This window comes from Phaenicophaeus curvirostris, chromosome 4, assembly GCF_032191515.1.
Source record: "Phaenicophaeus curvirostris isolate KB17595 chromosome 4, BPBGC_Pcur_1.0, whole genome shotgun sequence".
NCBI classification, from domain to species: domain Eukaryota; kingdom Metazoa; phylum Chordata; class Aves; order Cuculiformes; family Cuculidae; genus Phaenicophaeus; species Phaenicophaeus curvirostris.
This window is the reverse complement of record NC_091395.1, coordinates 71,978,180-72,005,181: the sequence shown is the minus strand read 5'-3', so window position 1 is coordinate 72,005,181 and position 27,002 is coordinate 71,978,180. Positions and strand designations below refer to the sequence as shown.

The window sequence follows — 27,002 nt, the reverse complement described above, 5'->3', positions numbered from 1 at the left end:
ACCAAACAATTCTATGATGGGACGCAGCCCCTTGGCTTGGGGAGCGTGGGGTGGGAATAAAACCCCCAAACCACGACTTCTGGTAAATGTCCATGTTAGGAAATGACACAACAAAGGGCCACAAGGCAGGGATGGGTGTGGGGGGGTGGCTGCTGAGCCCCCTGCCATCGGCTGAGCCCCCCTATTGGCTGAGCCCCCCTCATTGGCTGCTGATCCCCCCTATTAGATGATCGCCCCCCATTGGCTGAGCCCCATCCTATTGGCTGATCCCCTGCCATTGGCTGATCCCCCCCATTAGATGAGCCCCCCACTGGCTAATCCCCCTCATTAGATGAGTCTCACACTGGCTGAGGTCCCACCTATTAGATGAGCCCCCCTCTATTGGCTGAACCCCCCCCCCCATTAGATGATCCCTCCCCCATTGGCTGAGGCCCCCCCATTAGATGAGCCCCTCCATTGGCTGAGGCCCCCCCTATTAGATGAGCCCCCCCATTGGCTGAGCCCCCTTCTATTGGCTGATCCCCCCCATTAGATGATTCCCCTGCCATTGGCTGAGGCCCCCCCATTAGATGAGCCCCCCCATTGGCTGATCCCCCTTATTAGATGAGCCCCACATTGGCTGATCCCCCCCATTAGATGAACCCCACATTGGCTGATCCCTCTCATTAGATAAGCCCCTCCACTGGCTGATCCCCCTCAGTAGATGAGCCCCCAATTGACTGAGGCTCCTTCTATTGGCTGAACCCCCCCCCATTAGATGATCCCTCCTCCACTGGCTGAGGCCTCCCCATTAGGTGAGCCCCCCCCAACTCGCTGAGCCCCCTCATTAGATGAGCCCCCTCCATTGGCTGAGGCCCCCCCATTAGGTGAGCCCCCCCCAACTAGCTGAGCCCCCTCATTAGATGAGCCCCCTCCATTGGCTGAGCCCCCGCTCATCGGCTGCGCCCCCCCATTGGCTGAGCCTCCCCTCACCCCCATTGGCTGCGGAGACCCCCCTCTTGGCTGCGCTCGGCCTCCCATTGGCTGCGGAGCCCCCTCGGTTGGCTGCGGAGCCCCCCCCATTGGCTGCGCTCGGCCCCTGCGGAGCCCCCCCATTGGCTGCGGAGCCCCGCCGCTGCCTGAGCCCCCGCCCACGTGCCGCGCTGGCCCCGCCCGGCCGCTGCGGAGCCGCTACCCGCGGCGGGGGTCGCGGGCGCCCCCGCGGAGCCGCGTTCGCGCCGGCATTGGCTGCGCTCCCGCCCGCTGCCGCGCTGCTCCCGCCCCCCTCGCTCCCCCCTCCCCTCCCCTCCCTCCTCGGAGCCGCCGCCCGCGGCGGGGGTCGCGCCGCCCGCCCCGATGCGGAGGCCCCGCAGCCGCCCCCGGCCCCGCGCAGGTACCGGGGCTGAGCGGGAGAGCCCCCCGCGGGGAGGGAGCGGATTGCGGGTGGTTTAGAGCGGGGGAGGGCGGTGCGGGAGCGCGGGGTGGGGGGGGGCTGAGGGGAGAGGGGGAGGCAGCTGAGGGGAGAGGGGGCAGCTGACTGGGGCAGCTGAGGGGAGAAGTGGAACTGAGGGGGCAAATAAGGAGGGCAGCTGAGGGGAGAGGGGCAGCTGAGGGGGGCAGCTGAGAGGAGAGGGGGCAAATGAGGGGGGCAGCTGAGGGGAGATGGAGGAACTGAAGGGGGCAGCTGGGGGCAGCTGAGGGGAGAGGGGCAAATGGGGCAGCTGAGGGGAGAGGGGGCAACTGAGGGGGGCAGCTGAGGGGAGAGGGGGCAAATGAGGGGGGCAGCTGAGGGGAGAGGGGGCAAATGGGGGGGCAGCTGAGGGGAGAGGGGGCAAATGAGGGGGCAGCTGAGGGGAGATGGAGGAACTGAGGGGGGCAGCTGACGGGCAGCTAAGAGGAGAAGTGGAACTGAGGGGGCAAATAAGGAGGGCAGCTGAGGGGAGAGGGGCAGCTGAGGGGGGCAGATGAGAGGAGAGGGGGCAAATGAGGGGGGCAGCTGAGGGTAGATGGAGGAACTGAGGGGGGCAGCTGAGGGGAAAGGGGGCAAATGGGGGGGCAGCTGAGGGGAGAGGGGGCAAATGGGGGGGCAGCTGAGGGGAGAGGGGGCAGCTGAGGGTAGTTGTGGGGATACGGAGGGTGCTAAAAGAGCTGTGCTGTCTTTGCACCTTGGGGACCTTTGTTGCTGCTGAAAAAGGTCTGAGGTGCCGCTGAGGCATAAAGGCATTTGGGGATGCTTTTTGAAGGGACGGTACTGGGGTCCTGAGCACCCCTGGTTCACGTAAATATCTCCCTGCATGCTGCCACAGCGTTTTTGTGAGAAATGTTGTTTTTTCCCACTTGGGACCGATGCAAATGCAACCCGGGAATGACTTCTGCCGTTGTTGCCAAAAACGTTTTGTTTTCTTCAGGAGTACTCAGGAGAAGGAGGTTTTTGTGCTGAGCTGTGGTGGGTTTTTTTTGTATTTCAGTAGATAACTAACAGTTGTGAGGGGAGGTGCTGAGGAGTCCCTCAGGAGCGCCTCGGGGACCTCTGTCGCTGCTGAAAAGGGTCTGAGGTGCTGCTGAGGCATGAAGGCAGCAGCGTTTGGGGGTCTTGTTTTTGAGAAAGAGGGGACAGTCCTGTGGATAATTAGGTGAGACAGGGTCACTGGGGCCAGGCAGCACCCTCCACCCTGCTGCAGCGTGGGGCTGAGAGGTATAGAATGCCCCAGTACCTGCACTTTGAGATGTCTTCAAGGAGATGCAAAGGTGGGGAGATCGGGGAGGGGGATGAGGTGGCAGCTGTGATGGGAGTGAGGTCTGCCTTGGGCCTCTCTGGGGAGGGAGAGGAATGCAGCTGGGGCTGTCTCGAGTGGTTCTGCTGAAGTAAAATTTATGGGCTTCTGCTTGTCTGCAGGTTGTGATAGCCTTTTTTTTTTGGTGGTTTTTTTTTTTTGGCAGATTTTGTCTTTTCCTGCTTTGGAGTAGTGTGACTATAACCCAGGAATGACTTCTGTCATTGTTGCCAAAACCATTTTATTTTCTTCAGGAGTACTCAGGAAAAGAATGTTTTTGTGCTGTGCTGTTGGGTGTTTTTTTTCTATTTCAGTAGATGAAATCAAAATATAAGGCTGGTAGATATTTATTTTGCAACTCTCTTCAGTTATGGGAATGAGTGGTAAATTTTCATTAAATTACTGGAGGTAAACAGCTTTCCTGTGGTAAATGGCTAATTTTGTATCATTCTGAGAAAAACGGTAAATAAAGATGCATATTAATTACTTTTCTAAAGAATACTTGAGATAAATGCTCTTTATATGCCTCAAGTGAGCACATGTTTTTAGATGCAGCTCCGTGTAAAGAACTGTACATATGTACTTTAGAAGTAGTGTGTGGTTTTCCTGCAAGCTGTGTTATTCCATCTGTTTTGCTGGAATGAGGTTGCTATCTTCCATCCAAATCATGCAACAGGAAATCTCGAGCTGTCTCCCAAGCCCTCTGCTAGCCAGACAAGAGGAAGCAAACAGGGAATTTAACTGCAAAGTCAAAATGCAGCTGGAGAGTTAGTGCATGCAAGTGCTTTGGTGTGTCGGCCACTTCCATAAGGAAATGGGCTCATCCTGCCTCTGGTTTCCTGGAATTTCTTGGAACTTGGCATCCTCTTCCATAGAATTTGATTAAATTGGCTAAATGATTGACAAGCAGTTAGGAGCAGGATGTAGAAGACAGAGTAGTAGCAGAAACTTCCTTTCACAGAGGAAAACGGGCCAAAAATGTTTAATTTTTTGTTTTGCGTTCATCTGTTAAGGTGATGGATGTAGGATGTGCCAAGCATGCTGCATAGCTGGGGTGTTTGGCGAGTGGGTTATGCTCTTCAGATAAGAGATTGTGGGAAGCTTAAGTAGGTCTTGAGTTTTGTTAAGTTACAGGACAAGACTCAGGCAATGCTTTAAACTTGTCGTGGATTCATGACTATGTCGTGGATTTATGACTATGAACAAAACTTACTCAAACACAACAGGTTGAAGTATCTGCAGCAGGCGCATCCAACGCTTCGAAATTGCATAGTGGTAATTCGGGTATAGGACTTCTGGATCTTAGACTCTCCCCTGTTGCAGGCAGCTTTCTCTCATAAGGTCATTCATAAATTAAGGACTTCCTTAAAACCTGTGTAGGCTGTTATTTTCCTTTACTTCTATGGGAAGGCATATTCAGTTACTGCTGTGGAATCTTTTCTTGTAGCTGATATTTATTTGTGACTTTTCCTGCATGCTAACATTATCCTTTTGTTTGAATTGTTTGCTTTTGGCTTTCGTGTTTACATGTTTGATCTAGCTAAGGACAAATTCTCAGCCTGTTTTTTGAAGTTAGAGAAGCTGAGCTTTCTGCTCTTCTTGGGAGCAGCTCTTCACCTGTTCCACCAGCACTCCCTGCAACCTGTTAGGTCCTGAAGTCTTTAATTTAGAAGTTAAGTACTAATATTGGCTTTAGCAATGTTTGTTGCTATATTACGATTTCATTTTATGCCTTTTCTTCATGGGAGGCTTTTGGCACCTCCCCTTTTGCTTCTGGAGGCTCAAGTGTGGTTTTTACCATGATCAGTTGGAATGTTAGATGATACTGTAGTAAAAATGTTGCTGTACTATTAACGTTGTTTCATAATTACCAGTTGTTTGGTGCAATTCTGCTGCATAGTTCAGATGTAATATGAAACATCTTGGCTGTGTAAGTCTGCTGGCATGTTTCCTTAGGCCAGCAAGGATTAATGCTATGCCCTGTCTTTTCTAACTGTTTCTTTTGGGGAAGGTCTATTCCTCAAACTTGACATGTAAGGGGAAAAATACAATTTGTTTTGGCTTTCCTCCAGGGGCTCAGAAATATCCACTTCCACTTGTGCTAAATGAACGTGCTGATACACTGTCCTCTCTTCCTCCTCTCCTGGCTGGCATGGCTCTTCCTCAAAGTACAGGAGCAGAGCAGGACTTTCCCCCATGCCCGGTCTGTGGGCCTGTGAAGGAGGATGTGCTGCAGAAAGGGGATTGTCAGCTGTGCCTGGTGGAGGTTCTGGGCAGCAGCTGCCTGCTGTTTCACAGCAATTGATTCTTCCTGTGTGTTTGCTGGCTTCAGCAGATGCTTAGTGGCTGACCTGAAGTTCTGAGCAGGCAGGTCACTGTTTCTTAAATAAGTAACAAAAAAGGGAAGACTGGTATTTGCTCTTAAATAAACCCAAACAAACCAAACCAAACCCATGAGCAGTGGCTAAAAAGCTTCCACTGCAAGAAATAGATTTACCTTTTTAATACCACACTGTTAGCAACAGCAATGCTTAAACTCATCTATTTCTTCCTGCTTGGTTGGAACACTGACTTCCAGTGGCTCGCTTGGGAGTCAGTAAAATTCCAAATTCAGCTACTGTCGTGGTCTGTTGCGGAGCACCAGCTGCCCTCTTAAGTGTGAAGCACATCTTGTTGATATTTCTTGTGTTTATGCAATATGGATTTTTGCTGTTCTTCGATTTAGGGCATCTAAAAGAGGTTTCACGGGAAATCTTACAAAAGCTTGGAAATCTCAACTAGAAAAGAGAACACTGAGGCATAAGTGAAATCAAGAGTGTGTTCTCTGTTTCGAACATTGAGCTGTTATTTAGAACCTCACTAAGAATTGTTTGCCTATAGCATTATTTTAGCAGCTGATGAAGGGATGTGATAGCGTTACACTTGGAATATCTTGAGGCTGATAATTGGACTGGATTTAAGCTGGATTTAAGAACCAATTTTTTTATGTTCTATCTGGATGACCCAAGGTTAAGAGCAAGTTTTAGCCTAGCTGCGTGTATCCTTCCTAAAGGAAAAGGCTGGGTGAATAGACACACAATCATTGAATCATAGATTAGTTTGGGTTGGAAGGGACCTTAAAGATTATCCAGTTCCAGCCCCCCCTGCATTGGCAGGAACATGCCCCAGAAGATCAGGCTGCCCAAGGCCCCATCCAGCCTGGCATGGAACACCCCCAGGGATGGGGCAGCCACAACTTCCGTGGGTAACCTGTTCCAGGGCCTCACCACCCTCATAGTGAAGAAACTCTTCCTTATGTCTAATCTAAATCTGCCTTGCAGGCATGTCTATCAAATGCTTTTTTTCATTCAATATTAATAGATGCTAAGGAGGTAATTATTCAAAGAAAGCTTACCAGATATCCAAATATGTTGAAGTATCAACTTTACTTTTTGGTTTATATAGTTGCAACAGAAGAAATAATTGTCAGGGGTCTGTAATTTTTAACTTCAGTTCCAGTTTTTCTCCAGCAAGAAGCTGTCAGTCTCTAATCTATAATAACCCCTAGGCTTCTTTCATTTCATGTCTTGTGACCGTTTCTGCTGGGAAGTGATAGGCTGATGATCAGGGGATTATTCAAAGATAATTATCCAACAGTCAAGACGTTGCTACAGATTATAATGCAGGAGTGTTTCATGCATCAGTCCCTGATAAGTCTGCCTCAGAATTTTAATATCTCTGGAATGTTTCCTTATGCTACTATGACAGTAGGGTTGAACAAGAATCTTAAAGAAGGTATTTCAATGTTTATTGTGTTGTAGAAAGAGATTTCCCAATCAGAAGTAGTTCCTATGGGATAACTTGTTTGTTCCTCTTCTTTCTACAGTTTTTTGTGAGTGTTTTGTCTATGGGCATATGCAGATGAAGTGCATTTTACCTCCCTTCTATAGGTTTGAAACCCAATTTCAACATCTGGGCAGCTTTTCGGTTGGCTTTCCTGGTCTGTTAAACCTGCATTTAAAATGTAACATATGAATATGGATTCAGTTCTGCAGAGGCCATTGGAAAGTGAGGCACATCTTTCACTGCGGTGCAGTTTTTGGAGTGCCTCTAGCTAGAGGATGATTGTATGTTGTTCCAGGTTGATGTTTTTTTAATAATTGTTCTTTAATGTCATGACAGAATTTATTTCTGAATACTTCAAGAGATAATGAAGTCTGATAGCATAGGAAGGATCTGAAAGTATCATGGGTTGCTAAGTAGACTTGAGGGGGAAAGTCCTGGAGGAGGGGACACCCCTGAGGACTTGTGGGCCACATATGCCAGAGCAGGTGAGTTTGTAAGAAGCACAGAAGAGCTGATAAAGAGGAGAAATACACTGAGAATCACAGAGGAGCTGCAGATGGAATCCATTATGCACTTAACCTACACCGCCTGTCACCTCCCTAAAGGAGCTGGGATGGACTCTGTGTAACCTATACAAAAATAAAGGAAACGGAGACAAGAAAGGGAGGAAGAGAAGGTTTGGCTTAAAGTTAGCCTGTGGAAGAAGGGAAGCTGTTTACTCATAGGTTAAATTGTTTTCTTTTTCTCAATATTAGAATTGGTGACTAGAAGTTGTATCAATTGGCAGTGCATTATATTACTTAAAGATTCCCCGAGTCAAGACTGTTTTGCCCATTGAAGAGTTGAACAGGTTTTGAGGATATGGGAGAAAACTGTGAGAGTTTTATATCGATGTCTAAGTCTTTTTTTTAATTACATTCTTAGATCAGAAAATAAGTTAAGTTTTCATATGCTTGGGTTTCTTCAACAGGGAGGCTCTGCTTAACGGACGGCTCAAACATTTTTTACTTACAAAATGCCACAAAACCAACCACTTAATAAACTGTTCTGTTCTTTTTTTTTTTACACCTCTTGCCTTTGATCTCTGCATTTCAATTGCACAGAAGTAAGCAGAATTAATCCTAGCGATAAATTTTACCTATTTTTCATGTTATGTAAATTAATAACGTTCTATTCAAATATTATAGCAATCTTGAAAGCCTTAATGAAAATTAATCTCTCATCTATATTGTCAATAATGAATCATAGAATCACCAGGTTGGAAGAGACCCACAGGATCATCGAGTCCAACCATTCCTATCAAACACTAAACCATGCCCCTTAGCACCTCGTCCACGCGTGCCTTAAACACCTCCAGGGAAGGTGAATCAACCACCTCCTTGGGCAGCCTGTTCCAGTGCCCAATGACCCTTTCTGTGAAAAATTTTTTCCTAATGTCCAGCCTAAATCTCCTGTGATGGAGCTTGAGGCCATTCCCTTTTGTCCTGTCCCCTGTCACTTGGGAGAAGAGGCCAGCACCCTCCTCTCTACAACCTCCTTTCAGGTAGTTGTAGAGAGCAATGAGGTCTCCCCTCAGCCTCCTCTTCTCCAGGCTAAACAACCCCAGCTCTCTCAGCCGCTCCTCATAAGGCCTGTTCTCCAGCCCCTTCACCAGCTTTGTTGCTCTTCTCTGGACTCACTCCAGAGCCTCAACATCCTTCTTGTGGTGAGGGGCCCAGAACTGAACACAGGATTCGAGGAGCGGTCTCACCAGTGCCGAGTCCAGAGGGAGAATAACCTCCCTGGACCTGCTGGTCACACCATTTCTGATCCAAGCCAAGATGCCATTGGCCTTCTTGGCCACCTGGGCCACTGCTGGCTCATGTTCAGTCGCTGTCAACCAACACCCCCAGGTCCCTCTCCTCCAGGCAGCTTTCTAGACAGACCTCTCCCAGTCTGTAGCACTGCACAGGGTTGTTGTGCCCCAAGTGCAGGACCCGGCATTTGGCCTTGTTAAACCTCATGCCATTGGACTCTGCCCAGTGGTCCAGCCTGTTGAGATCCCTTTGCAGAGCCTCCCTACCCTCCACCAGATCAACACTTCCACCCAGCTTAGTGTTGTCTGCAAACTTGCTAAGGGTGCACTCGATGCCTTCATCCAGGTCATTGATGAAGACATTGAGCAGGGCTGGACTCAGCACTGAGCCCTGGGGAACCCCACTTGTCACTGGCCTCCAGCTGGATTTCACACCATTTCCCACCACTCCCTGGGCCTGGCCATCCCACCAGTTTTCCACCCAGGAGAGTGTGCGCCTGTCCAGGCCAGAGGCTGACAGCTTCTCAAGCAGAACGCTGTGAGAAACTGTGTCAAAGGCTTTACTGAAGTCCAGGAAGATACATCCACAGCCTTTCCCTCATCCAGCAGCCGAGTCACTTTGTCATAGAAGGCGATCAGGTTAGTTTGGCAAGACCTGCCTTTTGTGAACCCATGTTGACTGGGCCTGATCACCCGGTTCTCTTGCATGTGCTTCATGATAGCACTCAAGACCACCTGCTCCATGACTTTCCCTGGCACTGAGGTCAGACTGACAGGCCTGTAGTTCCCTGGATCCTCCCTGCGACCCTGCCCCCTTTTAAAAAGCCTCAGAACAGAAAGTGCATGAATTAGTTTTTTGATAATATGCAGAGCATTCCAATGAAGAGTATCTTGCTCAAGTTTATTGTGTGAAACACTTCTGCCTTTTAACATCACCTTTCTTTTTTGAAACATAGGTGTTGCTCAAACCCAAATTATTTTCGTTTTATAGTTTTGGTTTTGCCATTATGTTTTCCAAGTAATTTATGTCTATCTGATTTACAGGAGAGGGCATGAAACAAGCAGGTGTTTGGGATTTTTGCAGTAGTTTTACTTTCTGTTTCGAGTCCTGTTGCTCTTGCTATTCCTTTATGTAGATGTGACTTTCAGGTTTCTGTTGCTGTGGGTTTTGCAATGCAAGCTTCTTGTTACATGAACTTCAAAGGCTGCATTGTGCAGTGAGACCTTCAGGTGGCCTGTCTTGTGCTTGACCTATAAATCTGGCGGTTTCTGCTACTTGTGGTAACCTGAGAGGGAAAGTTAACTTGTATTTTCAACTTCTAGGAGCTTCAGGTGTCATCCAAGATCATTTTGTACTAGATGCCATACAGCTGTAGAACAGAAGATGCCTCTTGTCCTGACAGGCTTTCAGCAGTGGTTTGCCTTGGGTAGATTCCCCATGGGCTCAGGTAAGAACGTGTGACAAGTAACAGCCTGTGTGCAGGTACTGGCATAAATCTGGAGATTAAGTTTCTGCATATAGAGGTAGCGGTTGACAGCAACTGTCGGTGCCAGTGCTCCCTCTGTAGCTCTGGCCTCTGCCTGCACACAGTTGTTTTGGGACAGTACCTGCTTACATAAAATGCTGAGCTCAGATGTGGAGGCTGTTAACTGGACCCTCAGTGTGTGTGGAGATGGGAATTAGTAGGATGAAGGAGGTAAGTGGAGTTAATTTTTAGCATTCTTGTATAAAAAGACATCCTGAAGACTTAAATTAGTTGCTTTGTAAGTATTCCAAGTGTGGAAATTTTGTCTACTATGGAATAACAGTAAGACAGAAATAAATTATGGTGAAAAGAATAGCACCACAGAAAGCTTTGGATTGTAGTCTTACTGATGGACAGTTTAGCTTTTGTAGCAGATTTACACAGATCACTTAAGCTCAGTAGATGAAAAGCAAATTTAAGTCCTTTGAGTTCTCACTAATTACATCGCAATGAGTAGCTATGGAAATGTCAATGCAAACTGATTTAGCACAGCATTATTGCTGAGGCATCTTTCATATGCAAAGGATACATTTGCATTTATGGCTCTCAAAACAACTGCAGCACTGCCCCTTTCTGAAAGTGCGTAGTGGTGTTTGGCGGTGGTGTTTCTATGCAAAAAGCAAGATCTGGATGCTATAGGCACAGCTTGTTCTTGATGCTTGGTTTCATAGTTGCCACAGTTCTCTATAAACTCAGGGGCTGTTTGTGAAGCTCAGGAAGACCTGGGACAGGCATCCTCTCAGGTGCTTGTTACTGCTGACCTTGCTCTTTTGAGCACTCTTGCACCATTCCAGCTGGTGGAAGGTTCTTATTAATTTAGGTAAGAGTGCAGGATCTAACACTGAGTAACTTAAAAACTGCTGTGCTGGACAGATGTATTTTGACTTGATCTATCTATCTGTCAGCCTATCTGTATGTATTGACTTGATCAATAAAGAAATCCCCTGAAGCAAACAATTGACAAAACTCAACTTCAAGTAAACTGTTTCAAATGAAATGAAAACTGACATTATTTCAGTTATTAGAAAAAAATTAAAACCATTGAGCGTATTAAATACTAAGAACTGGACTCAGAAAGGATGTGCTGAGGTGATTGAATCCTCTGGGTTTCCGTGTTCCTTTTTTGCACAGTCAGGATGAGTGAAACAACTGTTTGGGTATGACTGGAATTTATTTAGCTCAGAGGCAAGGAAGACTTTCTGATACTGCAGTTTATTGCAGTCTTGCATTTCTCATTAATCCCCTTCTTTCTTCATCACTCTACCTCTTCAGTTCCTTCTCCATCTTTCAGATGTCTCTTAGCATTCTCTTTTCTTTGTTTTGAAAGGCTTCCTGAAAAGTGCATCTGTTGTAGCATCTCTGCATACAAAGCACACGAAATGTGCTTTGCCCAAAGCAAAGGCAATGAGACATTAACCTTACTGTTGTAATTCAAGCTGTAAAACTTCAGGATTTGATTGGAACTGCTGGAAACTGTGCTTAATCTGGAGTGTATTCCCTGTTAAATTTTACCAGTATCAGGACCAGACCTTATACTGTCACTTGGTACGTTGTTGCAATGATTTAGCAGGATCTTCTGATACTTAGTTCATTCCTCTTGTGCAGAATCTGTTCTGATCTAGGGCCCTATAGGCCTACGTGTTTGAGTTACCTCTACATGTTGTTTACCTGAGAGACAATTATTACCTGCATTGATCTGTAAGTGAAAATTACCAAAGCTTTTTTCCTGTTTTTTTATTCAGCACTTTTTCTTTTTAGAAAGAAAAGTCTGATTTTATACTTTTCCCCAGCTGTGTGTATAGAGCTCAGTGGAACTGCCAGGTGTAATTATTTTTTTGTTGTACCTTGTAATTTAGGCATATGCAGTGTTCAGCAGCAATCAAGTCCATGCTGCAAGCCACCCATGTCGAGGAGCAATCCCTTTCTTTTTTGCCAGACAGTGCTGGGTGCCCCTCGTTTGTGCTGATCTGAGCCTGTCTCTTCTGAGGTGATATGACTGTGGGTACTCTGTGTGGTATATGGAACAGTCCTGGAGTTTCCATATAGTTTGCAGGCCTTGTTCACATTCTCCTACACAGCTCTCTACTGTCCTTTAATCACTACTTGTTTTGTGCACCAAGTTTGACCATCCTGGCAGGCTCCATGAGCTGGGGCTACTCCCTGTGTGTGCTGGCAATGTGTTATTTGTTGGATAGCTGCCATCTCTGAGACATGTTGGTATGAAGGTACCAGGTAATGATGAAGGTTGCTTAGCTGTCTTGTCTGTGCAGTGTGGCAGGAATGGTGTATTGCATCCTGCAGTATAAAAGAATTATGCAAGTCCTGCTGGATAGGCACTGGACAGCTTGAGATTCGGTGCAGCTTAGGGATCCATACTGGCACTGGGGCATTGTCCTTGTAACAAATTTTGCTGGTGCACACTAGGCCTTTACACCTGTGTAAAGACTGATTTGCTGCAGGTCTTAGCTGAGAACACAATGGACTTGTGGATGGCTGGGGTGGTAGTTTTAACACCCAGTTTTGCTCCCTCGGTGCTGTTTTGACCTGCTATATTGTGTCCTGACAGGTTGCATGGGAGGCTGGAGCTGGGCTTGATTTCCAGCTTAACTGCTAGCATTCTGTGAAACCTTGGGGTACTGCTTACCCATAGGTTTTGGTTTATCCTGTTCCAAGGCAAGTGTAATGGTACTGATTTTGGTTTGTACAGTGCTTTCAGGTCTGCTAAAAGGTCTTGTTAAAGGTATTGCTACTTTGTGACAAAGGCCTACAAATGGATGTGATAGCTCAGAGAGTCTGTGCAGTTAGTAAATACAGCTTGATGGGTAATTTGAGGTTCTTAGTATTATCATAATAACCAAGTTACATATGTTTTGAGGTAAATGGTGAATTCTTTTTGCTGCAAAAATCATTAGGCTTTTTTTTCCTTGCTCTGTTTTATGAGTTATGACAACTTGCAGGTGACTAGAAAGTGTCACTTAACTATTGTCTGCTCTTCAGAGGACTCAAAATGCTGGTGTTGATCTTTATCTCTCCTTTTCCTACTGTACCTTGCCAGTGGTTTGTGGCTTTTGTCTGCATACCGTATATATCAAATTCTGTCTCATTGGCTCTTTCGTCTTGGTGTTTAACAACATGAACTATCTATCCTAACATATGGTGTTTTGAAGTGGCAATTCAGGCGAGTTCCAGTGGGTTGTATCACCATATAAAATAAAAGGATGTGAAGCGCATAAGAGAATGTGGAGGATTGTCCCTAGATAAAAGCCTTCTGTTAGCCCTACTATTTTTAAAAGTTCTTGTGACGGAGCTCTTGGCAAGAGAACAGAACAGTGTGAACTTATTTGCAGTGGAGAGCAGAGAGGGTTAAGCATTGAGATAAAAAGGAAAGAGTAGGACTGAAATCCTCTGCCGTAGCGGATCAGGCTGTAACCTTCCATGGTTGGCTGATCGAAGGGAGTGCTGCTTTGGGAGGCTGGTAAGGCAGGAAAAAACTGTTGCCCATATCCTTTCTCCTTTCAGGGCGAACCCAGTGGGGTCATCTGGGTGGACTTTGCATGGCATTTCCTTGTTTACTCACATTTCCGTTAATGGCAGCAGCATTTGAGATTTTCCAAAATCAGAATTGAAGCATGCTGATAAAAACTTGTGGAAGCTTACAAACAGTAAACAGTGAGATTGCTTCTCATTAGTTAATGATCAGTGACTTGGCCATTTGTGAGGGAGCACTGTGGGTTCACAGTGTTTGTTGGAGGGGTGCTGCTACTGCACACAGAAACTTCTCTTGTGCTGGCAGCCTCCTGGTCCTGCTGTGTGCCAGGCACAATTTTCTGCACATCCTCTTTGGTGTTTGCTATCAATGTTGCTGGGGCTTCTGGAGAGGTCAGCAGTAGATTCAGATGGATGAAGAGACAGGTTTGCTTAATCTCAGGGAAATTGGGGAGTTAATTTGAGGTGTGGGCTTTGGTTTTGAGGATACGATCAGGGTAGCATGGTGTTTGGCCACATTGATTCAGGGATCCTAAATGCCCTGATCATGTGGTGTAGATTTTTTTTTTTTTCCCCTCTCTGAAGTCTAATAATTGCTCTAACAAAATAGTGTGTGACCAAGATCAAATAGTCGTGCTTGATGGTAGCTAGTGGAGTTGCAATTAATAGACATCAGGCTTACGAAGAATGCAAAGACCTATCTATACCCGGCAACGTGTACATATTTTTGGAATTGTGTCCTGGTGGTAGCATGAGTATATTCTCGATCACAAGGTGATCAGGAGCAATTCGATATTCCTGACATGATGACCAAGAATCACAGTTATCTTGGGGAAACAGAGTTAAGTCAACAGCCAGTGGGTGTCCTATGATTTTTCTTTTTTTCATTAAGAAAATGTTACAATAGATTTCTTCTGTCTTTTTTTATAGCAATGCTGAGTGACAATAACTCTGTGAAGCTGAAAAGTGATTGTTCACCTCCTGTGCAATGGTGTAAGGTGGCTGCACATGAAGATGAGAAGACCAAGCTGGTTTTTAAAAGGTACTCGCAAGTAAGTGTCATTGGCTCAGCAATATAGAGGTCAGTTGCTGTCTTCCCTAGCCTGGGCAGTTACAAAAGGGATGTCGAAATCAAGGGATGAGATTGCCACAGGAACTGAATGGAGGGTTAGACATGCAGCTTTCACTGGCACGCCTAAAACACTTTGAGGAGCCTAGGCTTTCTCATGCTAGTACCTGTGTTCCCAGGCCAGTGTGAGATCCCAGTATTTTACTCACAAGTATTTCCAGTCTCTTTGTATCCAGATACATTACAGTGTTGAGGCTTTTGTACAGCCTGATGAATGCAGGGCAGTGGATGTTTAGTGGATATTTTGGGGGGGTTCCCCCTCATAGTTAATTTATGAAGACTGCTGGAGTTCTTCATCATGAAATCAGTACCCTATTGTTTGTCTTTTAACATCAAATTAGAATTAATGAGTTTATGCTAGGGTACATCCAGAGCCATTTTTTAAACCAAGAAAGCTTGCTACTGCAGTGTCCCTATGGCACATGAAGATTTAGGTCTCTGAAAGCTTAAAAAAACAGAACTCAAACTGTTCTATCAGCTTTGTTTTGAGGACTTGACTGTTGCAGCCCCTGCTGAGTCTAGAGGTGCCTGATAAACCTCCGTGAAGGAAAATCAGCCTCCTTCATTTGTCTGTGAATCCTGTCAGTCAGCTGATTTTCAGGGGGATGTGCTAACTGAGGTTTTAGATCCTCCCATCAGCACAAAATTTGCTTTAAATCATTAGGAAAGCAAAAGTCAATTTTGGTTTCTTTGTGAGGAGAGCTGTTTGACCCATCATAGATCCGTATTATGTATATGATGCAGGCATAGAACTACATATCAGAGTGTCGATATGCAACATTTTCCTTATCAGAGCATCTATGTACATTTGTACTTTCTTGTGGATAGCTCTGAAGAGTTGTGAAAGACTTGCAGTGAACCAAGCAATAGTTTTTCTCAGTTTGAATCAAATGCAAGTATTCACCTGAAGTTCTTCAACTGCCTTAGATTTGTTTAAAAATACTCATTTATCTTTTGATGAATTGCTGGAAAAAAAAGGTGATTTGTTTTCTTCCTCTCTGCTACCTTTACACCCTGCTGTTTGCTTTTAGATTCCTTGCACTGTTTCTGGTTGGAGGGTGCTTCCTTTATATCCTCAAATTACGTTTTAGTCCTGGAGAATGTGACAGAACAAAAATGCCATATGTGGACCCTGATCGTGTAAGGGTTAGTATTTTTTGGTGGTTTTTTTTACTTGGATCATTTATTTTACTTCAACTACAGATTTGCATGTGGCTTTTAAGCTGGTGTACCAGAAACCAGTAATGCTTACTCTTAACTCTTGCAGTGATTTCTCTGCCTTTGCAACTTAACCTGTTTGCTTTTTATAACAATGGTTACCTTGGTTCAAAGTTCTTATGTTTCTGTCTTCGAATGTCTCAGCACTAAGACACAACTTGTAGCAGAAGCGCTGGTTTAGGATGGTCTCGTCTTTGCGTCACTGGGTGTGCATCCTTCCCTACCTCCCACCTTCTTCAGTGCATATTTTTCCCCTTCTGAGCCTCTCTGCCTCCCCTTTTCTTCTCATTTGACTTATTTTCCTTTCTCAGTAATATATTCTTGCTTGCAAGCAACCACCATCTTAAACCAAGCAGACCTAAGGACTGCATGGACTGTGCTTATTGCTGTCTCATGATTAATTTTGTTTGTGTTAAATACAGGATGAGGAAATAGCATTGCTGTTTGTCTAGTTAGGTAGCAGCTGATTGCAAACTGTTTGAGGCATTTGTCAAGTGATCAGCATCGAGTTTTACTGATAAGATGCACAAAACTCAGCCTTAAAAATGATTAATCCAAAGATGCACTGACTCTTGCTGGCAGAGTACAGCATAAGGTTGCTTAGTTGTGCTTTGTCCAGGAAGAATTGTGGTGTTTATGTCCAGACCTGCAGAAACCTTTGTAAACATGCTGGAGGCAGCTCTGGGGAACTATCTCGTTTAAGAAAAAAAAAAAAGATAAAATAAAAGCAAAACTTTCCTCCTCATGCACCCAGATACACACTTCCCTTTCCTTAGCAGTTCAGCCTTCTGAACTGCTGCACTAGTAATAGATTTGAGTCTTGACTCTGTCTATTTTTGCTCATGGATTTTTTTATTGCAGTGGAGGAGACATCAGCGAAGTTGTATCAGGGGAAAAGAACATGCAAAAAGATGTTATTTTAACTGATAAAAATAATACCTTTGCTATTCCTTCCTTACATGAGATATTGTCATGTCACTACAGATTTCTAAAAAATATATGTGAATAGGGGTTTTTGTGGTTTTTTTTTTTTGTAATGAGACAGATCAATGTGTAGTTTTATCTGACAGCTTAATGTTTTTGTGCAATATGGAACTGTATTCTTTTATTTTGCTGACTAGTCTTTGAAAGAATACCTGAAACACCTCTACCTTACATTGCTTTTAAACCTGTTTTTTTGTTATTGGCAATACTAGCTTAGCAATTCTTCTCGATGAAGTGTTGCTTCATTTTGATCAGTAAGCAAGTCCAGCCTGCCATTTCTCAGAACTTTTACCCAGTGCATGTGTTTGGTAAAATTCTACCACTGGTAGAACTCGGGTCACACAATTGAGCAACAGAGTAGAATTCCACTTGCTGGCTTGCTGGGTAGAGGTATGCCTAGAGCTTTTCATCTGTTCTTATAAGCAACAGTCCAAATGTTCTCAAACAGCTCATTTTCACTTAACTCTTTCAGTAGCCTAATGTATTCTTTAGAGAAACTCCTATACAGATGTGATTGGATGGGGAGACATTCCTTTGCAGCTTTTCACCCTGCACTGCCTTAGTATCTGTGTTTGAGTGAATGCTTTAAAATGTCTTCTATTCCTGTGTTTAAGCTTTCTTTATAAAACCCTGTGTTTGCTAAACTGCTGGTGGTCAGCAGGTGGGTTGCACTGAGAGGGTGTTTTGTTTTCCTGAAGCCAGCTTTCCCGACTGAAATCATGTATGTTTTGTTTTAGAGAGCACAACAGTATGCCAGTGCGGTATTGCAGGAACAGTGCCGACCGTCTTATGTGAAGAAAGAAATGAAGAAGTTATTTGCGGAGAAATACAGCACGGACATATCTCCCTTTGTAAGAAAGAATGTAAATGAAGATGATGGAGCTTTATTTAAATATGAACCTCCTTTTGGATTTCACAACTTCCTTGATAAGCTTAAAAATCTCCTTGAACTCTTACCTGAGCATGATTTACCAGAAGATTTGAAATCAAAACACTGTAAACGTTGTGTTGTTGTTGGCAGTGGTGGAATTCTTCATGGATCAGAGCTGGGTCACTTACTGAATCAGTTTGATATTGTTATACGGTACGTATTTTCTGTTTAAAGATTCCAGCTACTTCAGCTGTACTTTATGGGTCAGCTTTATTTTTTAAGAGGAGAGTATCTCCAACATTTGTGCAACTTATAAGACTTTCTGAAAGTGCTTTTGGAAAATAACTTGTGACTTGGTGGAATTTGAAGTCTGAGGAGCAAAATAAGTTGTCACGTTCACAAGGCACGGATTTGGTGTAATTATTTTTGCACTTCAGATAAAAAAAACATAGGCAAACATGAGATAGAACCTCTAGAAGGCAGACCTCTGCGTTTTTCGCCTTGGTTAGTTTGCTTATTTGCAGGATTACTTTATAACAGCTATTTCAAACACAATAAAAATGAATTGGTGTTAAAGTATACGGTTTGCTTACTATATAGCATGCTTATCTTTCCTTATCTTTCTAAGATCAGCGCAAGCTTTCTATGATGACCCATGTTTTTCCAATGACTGGATTAAATGAATATGTGCTGCGTATTTGCACCTTCTGAACATTACCTTTTGAACTCTTTCTTTGTATTTTGTATCATGTAAAGCCACAGATTTAATAAAAGCAGTTTCCTCAATTGCTTTGTAAACTAAGGCTTGCTCCCCTTAAAAAGGGTGGGCTTGATATGGTGAGTCAATAGCTCTTACACAAAGGTAAACAAGCCTCTTAGCATATGGAGAGGCAGGGAACCTGAATTAGCTCTTATCGTAAATTAGAGCTGGTAGTGTGAAGGTGTTGATATAGGAAAATGCTGTTCTACAGAACCGATGGAGCTGGATGGTGCTGCTCCTGTTAGCACTGTGCTGGCAGGTGGAATTTTTCGTGAGCTGGAATGATGTAAATTCACAGAGTAAATTACACAACACCAAAGGGAAACATTGAATGTGTGTGCAATAGCCGTATACGTGTGTTTGTGTGTATGTATGTATAGATAAATAAAAAAGATAACACTGGCAGCTTCCTCTGTGTTATCATAGAATCATAGAGTAGTTTGGGTTGGAAGGGACCTTAAAGATCATCTAGTTCCAACTTCCCTGCCATGGGCAGGGACACCTCCCACTGGATCAGGCTGCTCAAGGCCCCATCCAACCTGGCCTTGAACACCTCCAGGGATGGGGCAGCCACAACTTCCCTGGGCGATCTCTTCCAGTGCCTCACCACTCTCATAGTGAAGCAATTCTTCCTTATGTCTAATCTTTCTTTCCCTTTCTCTCTTAAGCCTGAATTGGCAATGAATATGGAATCCTGCAATGCTGTCTTAAATTACTTTTCTATTCAAGCTTTTCTTTTTGAAGTTTTGCTCTTGTGCCAGTTAATCCAGAAATAGAATTTGCTTCCTTTCAAAAATAAGGGACAGATGAGTACGTGAGGCAGGGAACATGGAGATACTGAGGAAGTGCTGTACTCTGTTCTGTTAAAAAACTGTAGGCCAAATATAAGTCCTTTGCTTACTGTCTGCTGTTTCTATGAGATTGTAATCAGTGCTTGTGAAATACAGTTTCTCTCCACTGTGGTTTTGTTTTTGTTAGGCTAAATGATGCACCGGTTCAAGGATACACAGATCATGTTGGTAACAAAACTACTATACGGATGACTTACCCAGAAGGAGCCCCCCTTTCTGAACATGAGTATCCTCCTGCTAGCCTGTTTGTGGCTGTTTTGTTTAAGAGTGTTGATTTCAACTGGCTTCAAGCAATGGTAAAAAATGAAACCTTGGTAGGTAACGTGGCAGTGTTACGTGCCTCTGATTTTTGTTTTTCTTTTTTAATGCTTAAGAAGCTGACTGATCAGATACTTCCTTATACTGATATCGTTTATGTAACTGAGGGGCTTTTAGCTCCCTTAGCTCTGTGTCCTGGTTACAGGTGGTACTAGTGTTCATGCTGAAGCTCCACGCTGGCAGTAACACTTTTTCTGGAGGTGTTGGTGGTTTGCAGCAAGCTATATTTTTTGCATGTTTGCAGCATGACATATTGGGTGTTGATTAAAGTGGAATTCATTTCACATTAGGTTTAAGTGACTTGTTTAAATCTGCCAAGCCTGAAATAGAAATGAGATTTCTGGATGCCAGTCCATTCTTTTTTTAACAGCTGAAGTCTGCACTACTACAAGAGACGTACCTGCAGGTAATGTGCAATTTGAAGCATTGCAGTTCTTAGTTCACATTTGTCTGTGGTTCCAAAATTAAGAGGTTGTGTATTTCTTGTGGGATATTTAAATAAGTGCAGAGACTCCTAAGTACCTGATAGAAGGATTCTATGTTTTTAAACTGTCTTTAAATTGGTTGTTTGCACTTTTAATTTGCAGGCAGCCAGTTTCTGCAAGTTGAAAATGAGTAGCTAGCTTTCTCTTATGACAGGTTGAAAACAAATGCTCTAAGTCATTGAGGTAGATTTGCAAGAAAGCCTGACAAGTTTTAAACAACTTGATACTCATTGGTTTATGTACTCCAAGATCCCTTCTTAATTCTGTGATTTTTGCAACTTTAGAGCATGTAGAAGGTCTGTTTAATATTGGCCATGACTGCGTATTACTACTTTAGTCCAGAGAAAGTGTGCTGGGAAATTCTCTTGTTTTGAATAATCTTGAATATGTTTTATAGAGGGGAGTTCCTAAATGCTTGAATTTGCACAAATTAAAGAACATATGCTCCCTGATTACTTTTTTTTTTTTTTACCAAGGACAAGGTAATGTTGGTCTGTGACCTTCCCTGCAGCACTGTGGTAATTTTGATGACCAACAGCTTTCTAACTTTTTTTTAACAAACTATATGGCCATTTCATGCTTTAAGGTTTGGTTTTGAAGAATGATGAGTACAAGGATGGCTTTCTGTATTAAAATTTGTTTTGGAGTAATTGGAAGAATGATTGTTTTTTGGCATCGACAGCATCCTCTGTTAGTGAGTTAGAAGACTGAAGTAAGTGCTTTATGAAAATGGTACTTTTTCTTGTTTTGCATGGTTTAGAAACAGATCTGCTCCTTTGCACCTTCTTCCATTGTCTGGTGTTTTTGCTGGTGCAGAGAGCCAGTTTCAGGAGCTGGTCTGGGAATGGACATACTGGAGAGGTTGCTAAAGGGCCACAGGGATGCTCAGGTACTGGAGCATCTCTCCTATGAGGAAAGGCCAAGAGAGCTGGAACTGTTCGTCCTGGAGAAGAGAAAGCTTAGGGGGAAATCTCAGTAATGTACATAAACAGCTGAGGGGAGGGTGCAGAGAGGATGGAGCCAAGTTCTTTTCACTGGTACCCAGTGACAGGACCAGAGGCAATGAACACAAACTGAAACACAGGAGGGTCCCTCCGAACAACAGGAAACATCTTTCTACTATGAGGGTGACTGAGCACTGACACAGATTGCAGAGTCTCTGTCCTTGGAGATAGTCAAAAACTGTCTGGATGTGGTCTGGACCAGCTGGTTCCAGGTTTTCTGCTTGAGCAGTTGTTAGACCATTTGACCTCCAGATGTCCTTTCAAGCTCAACCTCTCTGATTCTGTGAACTGAAAACGTTACTATTTTTAAATCCTAGGCTTTGAGTTGGTTCAGCAATTTGTGCAGGCAGTTACTTTGTTGAACTGATTAAGAAAACAGGTGGGAAGATGGGACCATAGCAACCTAGATTTGATCAGTTTTAGCTGCTGCAGGGTTGTACCTGTTGCCTGTTTAAAATATATAGGTCTATGTTGCAGTTATCAGTTTTATAATTTGCCCACTTTATGGAAAGATTTGTAAAATGAGCCTGACTTAGTATTTTTTTTTCCATTAGTGTCCATCTAATTAACTGCAAGCGGCATGAGATCAGAATCTAGCTTGCAGAGTTGTGTAAAACCTCTTAAGTGTTAGATCTGCCACTAGGTGGATTCTGTGAAGCAGTAGGTGTTCACTTCAAAGTCTGAGGAAAATTGTTTTAAATCCAGTGCTTACTTCAGAATGCCTGGTTAACGTTCATGGAAAACCGTTGTTCCATTTCTTTAAATACTGCTGCCTGCTCAGTTGTGCTGAGGCAGGTCCAGAGAACCTGGTGGATTCTGTTGGATGTGTTAACTGATTAAACACAGAGCGCAGTCAAATATTCAGATGAGCAGCTTTCCTCCCCGCTATCCTCTCTGAAATTCCTTATACTTAGAAGGTTTTACCTCTTGTGGGTCAGTCACTTGAGCTGTACGCTGGTATTCCTGAACTTGGCTTGGCTATAAACTGTTTCCTGTAACTTTTGTACTGTCTACCATATGCTTTGCAGTCTGTTTGCCTTTGCTGAACTACTTTTGTCTTTCTCTAAGCCTCTGTGGGTGCGACTCTTCTTTTGGAAGGAGGTTGCTGAGAAAATTCCTTTTACATCAAAGCAGTTTCGGATTCTGAATCCAGTCATCATCAAAGAGACAGCTTTGGATATTTTACAGTTTCCTGAACCTCGATCAAAATTCTGGGGTTGGGATAAGGTAGGAATTTTCCTTTTAGGAGAAGGAGACTATAAAAAAGAATAAACTGAAACAAGTCTTGGGCTCTTCTTTCAATATAGTTTCTCTGTGAAATTTCTGAGCTGGTTTCAAATAATAGGGAAATTAATGCACTCTCAAGACTCTTGTATTTTCTTGTGTAAAACCGAAGTAGGATTTCAGCTTGGCTTTTTAGATAAAGTATTATCCCTGTGAATGCTGACACAAAATGGCCTGTTTTACAAAGCATTCAGATGCAGCAAGACATGAATTCCTTCTAGTACAGTGTTCACTCGGACATTGTTGTGAATGGTGTAGATACTCAAAACACGCATTTGATGTCTATTAAGTGTGCTGAGAGCAGCCCTGTTAAGTCAAACCAGCAATCACTACAGATAAATGTGTCCCTAGCTGTAGGGAAAGCAGAGAGAGTATGGAAAACAGGCCAGTGTTTAGCAGCCTTCCAGCTACTGGAATTGCTGTGTATGCCAGTAACAACTGATGGGTATATCCGCCCTCTGTCCTTTGCTCTGTCAATGGTATGGAGTGATGAATTGCCCAGTTTAATTATATGCTGCATTTTTGTTATTGTCATTGTTTGATACATTGGATGTCACTAGTTCTCTTGAACTATGAAAAATACTGAATAACTTATCTGTTTATGTTCTGTGTAAAAGCATTTAATGATAATGTTGTTGCACAAATGTTTGAAGGATCTTGTCATATTTATTAAAATGTAACATACTAAGCTATGTGTCTTTCAGCTGTATTGTAGTATGTTTACCTTCTTCATGGGTTATTCAGTGAAAAGTTATTTTGTGAAGAATACGGTTAAAGCTGTTTGCTCAAGGCTGAAGTAAGCATGCATCAAGAAATGTCAAGTTTAACTGCATGTCAGGTGTTGCTTGAGTGTTTGGAGCAAGGGTTCACATGTAGTTCAACTACATAGTAATAGGGATGTTTTGCCCTCAGAGGAAGTTGGCAGCCGAAAGTCTTGTTACAGGCAAATACTCAAGTTTTATGTATTTGGCCCAAAGGTTTTTAGTTTTAATTATTTAATTTATTTATAGCTTTAGTTTGAATTGGTTGTTTGACTTCTGTCTATTCTCTCTCCTCACTTAAAACAAAGTTGTTAAATTTTGTGAAGTGTTTATAAAACTGGCAAAGGAGAATATGTTTTAATTCAGCAAGCTTCTTGTTCCTCCCCTTTTTAGAATGTACCTACAATTGGAGTCACAGCAGTTGTTCTGGCCACACATTTATGTGATGAAGTGAGCTTAGCAGGATTTGGATATGACCTCGATCAGCCCAACGCACCTTTACACTATTACAACAACCTGTGCATGGCTGCCATGAATGGACAAACTATGCACAATGTGACAAGCGAAACAAAATTCCTGCAAAAACTGATCAAAGAAAATATTGTCGAAGACCTCACTGGTGGGATACATTGTGAATTCTGCAGCAAAGACAGCTAGTGATTGAAGTGTGGCATGGTGTGGATTTGTTGTTTCCAGAGGTTTGATTGGAACCACCTTTTCACTGTCTTAACTACTTCTTTAAAATGTGTATAGAATGGACGTGAAATCTCTGCTGCCTTTTTAATGTTAAGTTCAATATGTTGGACCTAAAAATTTATTTTGATGTCAGATTTTACTTTGCACATTTTTGTGGATAACTGTGTAAATATACCTTGGGGTTGAAAGAGATCGATTTAAGATATTTAATGTTTTTAAGTTGTCTGAAGAAAAGCAGCATTTTGTTTTCAGATATATATGGTATGCACAACGCGAGCCTCAGTTGTCTAACAGCATACAAGTGTTATTCTCCACTGAACTACTGTTTTTGTCAATCCAGTTCTTGATACGTGATTTCTTTTCATGCATGACATGAAAAAAAAGGCCTGTGCTTCTCAAGTCTTTAATTTCTCACAACTGGATTGCTTTGTTTCCCCCTCAAGTAGTTGTATTGTTTTCAATTTGTGCTGATTTCTTTTTTTGGGGTGGTGGAGGAATATGGGAGTGGAGGTGAAGGAATAGGAACTGTTGTGGCAGCAACTAAATAGTAAGCACTTTGGTATTCATGGTTGATGGTAAAATCATTGCTGCGTTAATGGATTGGGTTAGAATCCTGCTTTATCATGAAGCATGTTTGAGCCCAGGGCTCACTAAGGATTTAGCCAGTAGAATCTTTCACCTGAGTCAGATTTTTTTGTCATTTCCATTCCTAAAGAGCCAGATAAAAGTTTAAGTAGTTGATTTGTAGCAGAAATCACCTAGCCCAATTAAATAAGTGGCATTAATGCAAAATCTCAAAATCTGCCCCTCTTTTTTTTTTTTTTTGAGTGACTTGAGAGTTGCTGGTTCTATAAAATACTAGTTTGTGTAAACCTTCCATTTAGCAATAATAGAATCTATGACTAGGCTAAAATATCCATGGGTTTACTTACATAATAATTTACAGATATCATAACCTTATTAGCTTACAATGATGATAATGCATATGCACTCTAGTGCTGGATATTTAATTGAATGGAGAGGCAGAATTGTTGGTTTTCCTGGATCAGATTTTAAGTCAGCAGTTTGGGCGGGTGTGTATAACTTAAGAAAAAAATCACTTTGAGAAAGTAGTATGACCTAGTAGCAAGCTAGGTGACGGCTGAAAGCAGCATGCTTAAAACCAAAAAGCTATAGATTCATGTCCTTGTGACTGGAAATCAGTGCATTGCAAAGAAACTGGATCATGCAGATCTGCAAGCAGCTTTTTGGTGTTCATTTTCATTTTGTTTAGCAGATTAGTAGATACGACTGTATGCACTGAGTAGGTAGTGTTACTCAATCTACAGTATGTGAAAAAAGCTTTCTTTGGGAATGAAAACTCATTAGCAAATTGATCAAAGGTTGGCCTAGAAACATTGTTCGTTGTCATGGACTCTCCAGGTGGTAAACATTCCTACTTTTTTGTTATGGGCAAAGGCGTGAATGCAGTTTTAGTTCTAAGTTTTCAAAATACTGATGTCAGAAAGCAAGATTAGGGTGGTCGGGCTTTTTATTTTGGGATGTTTTTTTCCCATGGAGAGGAGGTTTAATGAATGGTGATGTTAGAATGCAGGAGCAGCAGACTGATTCTGGCCATTATGCTAAAAGGCAGTAAAATGACATCAGATCATAAAGCATTACTCTGAAGAAAGTTCTGGACCCTGTCTTTTGCAAGTCCCATGTACCTCTGTGTCCTTGAAAATCATGTGTGGATGGTGAGCAAATTTGAAAATCATATTTTTCTCTGGCACTGTTAGTGTTTATAGCAATAATATTAATCAAACTTGTCCTCCATGAAACACATTAATATTTGTACCAGCAATAAATAACTGTTTTTCTTGTAAGTATTGTATTGTTTAATTTAAAAATATTTCATGTGCAAAGAGTTTTATACAAATAGTCTTTTAGTTAATATATTAAAATGTGCTAATTATTTTCTCCTGGTATTTAAACTGGAAGCGAAGTCCTTTAATTTCATTTGGTATTAGTGAAGCTTTGGGAGAGTTCAGAACATGTGCGTTGTATACTGAATGTACGTGTTTCAGAGCACTTGGTCTCCCGCCAGTTTGCTTTATTTGGTAACTTTAATATCAGTTGATTAATGTAAATGCCAGTAGCTTTTTGGAGATGCTGTATTTACTGTCAAATTCTCAAATTATGTTGATGTAGGATGAGATTGTTTTCCCACTAGTTTTGTGGCTTGTGATAAAATACTGTTCTCTCTGGTAGCATGTTCTGCATTGAATATGTCTGCACAGGCTCAACCATCCGTAAAATGGCAGTGAAGTTCAAGTTGCAAAAAGCAATAAACTGATGAAACCACTTTCTACTGAACTATTTGTCTCACAGGCTGCAATTTGTTCTGCCTCCTTTGTTGAAGAATGATGATAACCAACTCCAGCAGAACTGGAGAATATGGTGATATTTAAAAATGCCACTGATGAAAAACGAGGTGCTGTTGAAGAAGCGATTGCCTCAAGTGATGTATGTCCATATCCAAATATGAATTAAAGGATGAAGGGATTTGAAGATGGACAGCTGAGCCCTGCTGTGAAATGCAATGCCTTTGTTCTGAAGCCACCTAACTGGAGATGTTTACCTTCTCACAGTGGCACAGATATTGACCTGGAAGTTTCTGAAGCTCTAGAAATTGTTTGTGGACAAATCATAGAATGGTTTGGGTTGGAAGGGATCGTTTAGTTCCAACCTGTTCCAACGTGCAAGTATGTCTTCATTGCAAGAAGATGTGAGCACTTTGGTATCAGCCTTGCCCCACATCTCATGAGGTGTTGGAAGGCAGGCGACCCGCTGATCAGGTTCCCCCAAGGGCTTGGTCACACCACACCTAAAACTTGCTGTGTGTCTTCTCTCAGAGTCACACAAAAGTGCTTTTCTTGCTAAAAGCAGAGTCCCCAGCAATCTCTGCCTCCTTGGCTATTTTCTTTGTTTTCCCTAAAACAACCCCGGGGGTGGGGACTGAAGCACCCACCCACGTACCTGTAGGTGGTGTGAATAATGAACTTGGGTATGGAGGGTTTGTCTGCATTTCAGTGTGTCCCCAGACAAAGGGGTGTGTGGGTTGCAAGCTGAGCGCTCTTACTGTGTGACCAAAACTACCCAGGCTTTTTATAGATTTATATTCCTCCCCATTGTTCCTGGGAAGGAGCCACAGTGGCTTATAGCTCTGTTCTGGTCCTCTAGTTGAGAAGACCAGAACCCTGTACGCTGCCACCTG

General features: G+C 43.1%; 1 protein-coding gene across 5 annotated transcripts; it reads left to right on the top strand.

Moving 5' to 3' along the window:
- The first annotated feature begins 1,291 nt into the window (after positions 1 to 1,291).
- On the top strand, positions 1,292 to 26,101 carry ST3GAL5 (ST3 beta-galactoside alpha-2,3-sialyltransferase 5). 5 transcript variants are annotated; one of them, XM_069856522.1, is made up of 8 exons: positions 1,312 to 1,372; positions 9,697 to 9,821; positions 14,316 to 14,427; positions 15,546 to 15,660; positions 17,454 to 17,800; positions 19,326 to 19,512; positions 22,074 to 22,232; positions 23,444 to 26,101. In XM_069856522.1, the coding sequence occupies exons 2-8, from the start codon at positions 9,758 to 9,760 to the stop codon at positions 23,705 to 23,707; spliced, it is 1,248 nt and encodes a 415-aa protein (XP_069712623.1). In that variant the 5' UTR covers positions 1,312 to 1,372; positions 9,697 to 9,757; the 3' UTR covers positions 23,708 to 26,101. The 5 variants fall into 5 exon arrangements, with proteins under 5 accessions (XP_069712627.1, XP_069712624.1, XP_069712623.1 ...); XM_069856526.1 differs by lacking the exon at positions 9,697 to 9,821 and having other exon boundaries at positions 1,292 to 1,372; positions 14,316 to 14,437; XM_069856523.1 differs by lacking the exon at positions 9,697 to 9,821 and having other exon boundaries at positions 1,298 to 1,372.
- The last annotated feature ends 901 nt before the right edge of the window (positions 26,102 to 27,002 follow it).

Excerpts from the sequence above, each read along its gene's own strand:
- ST3GAL5 (XM_069856522.1), top strand. The coding sequence starts at position 9,758 with ATGCCTCTTGTCCTGACAGGCTTTCAGCAGTGGTTTGCCTTGGGTAGA. Across the intron at positions 14,428-15,545 it reads ACCAAGCTGGTTTTTAAAAG|ATTCCTTGCACTGTTTCTGG; the intron begins GTACTCGCAAGT and ends GTTTGCTTTTAG. Across the intron at positions 15,661-17,453 it reads TGGACCCTGATCGTGTAAGG|AGAGCACAACAGTATGCCAG; the intron begins GTTAGTATTTTT and ends GTTTTGTTTTAG.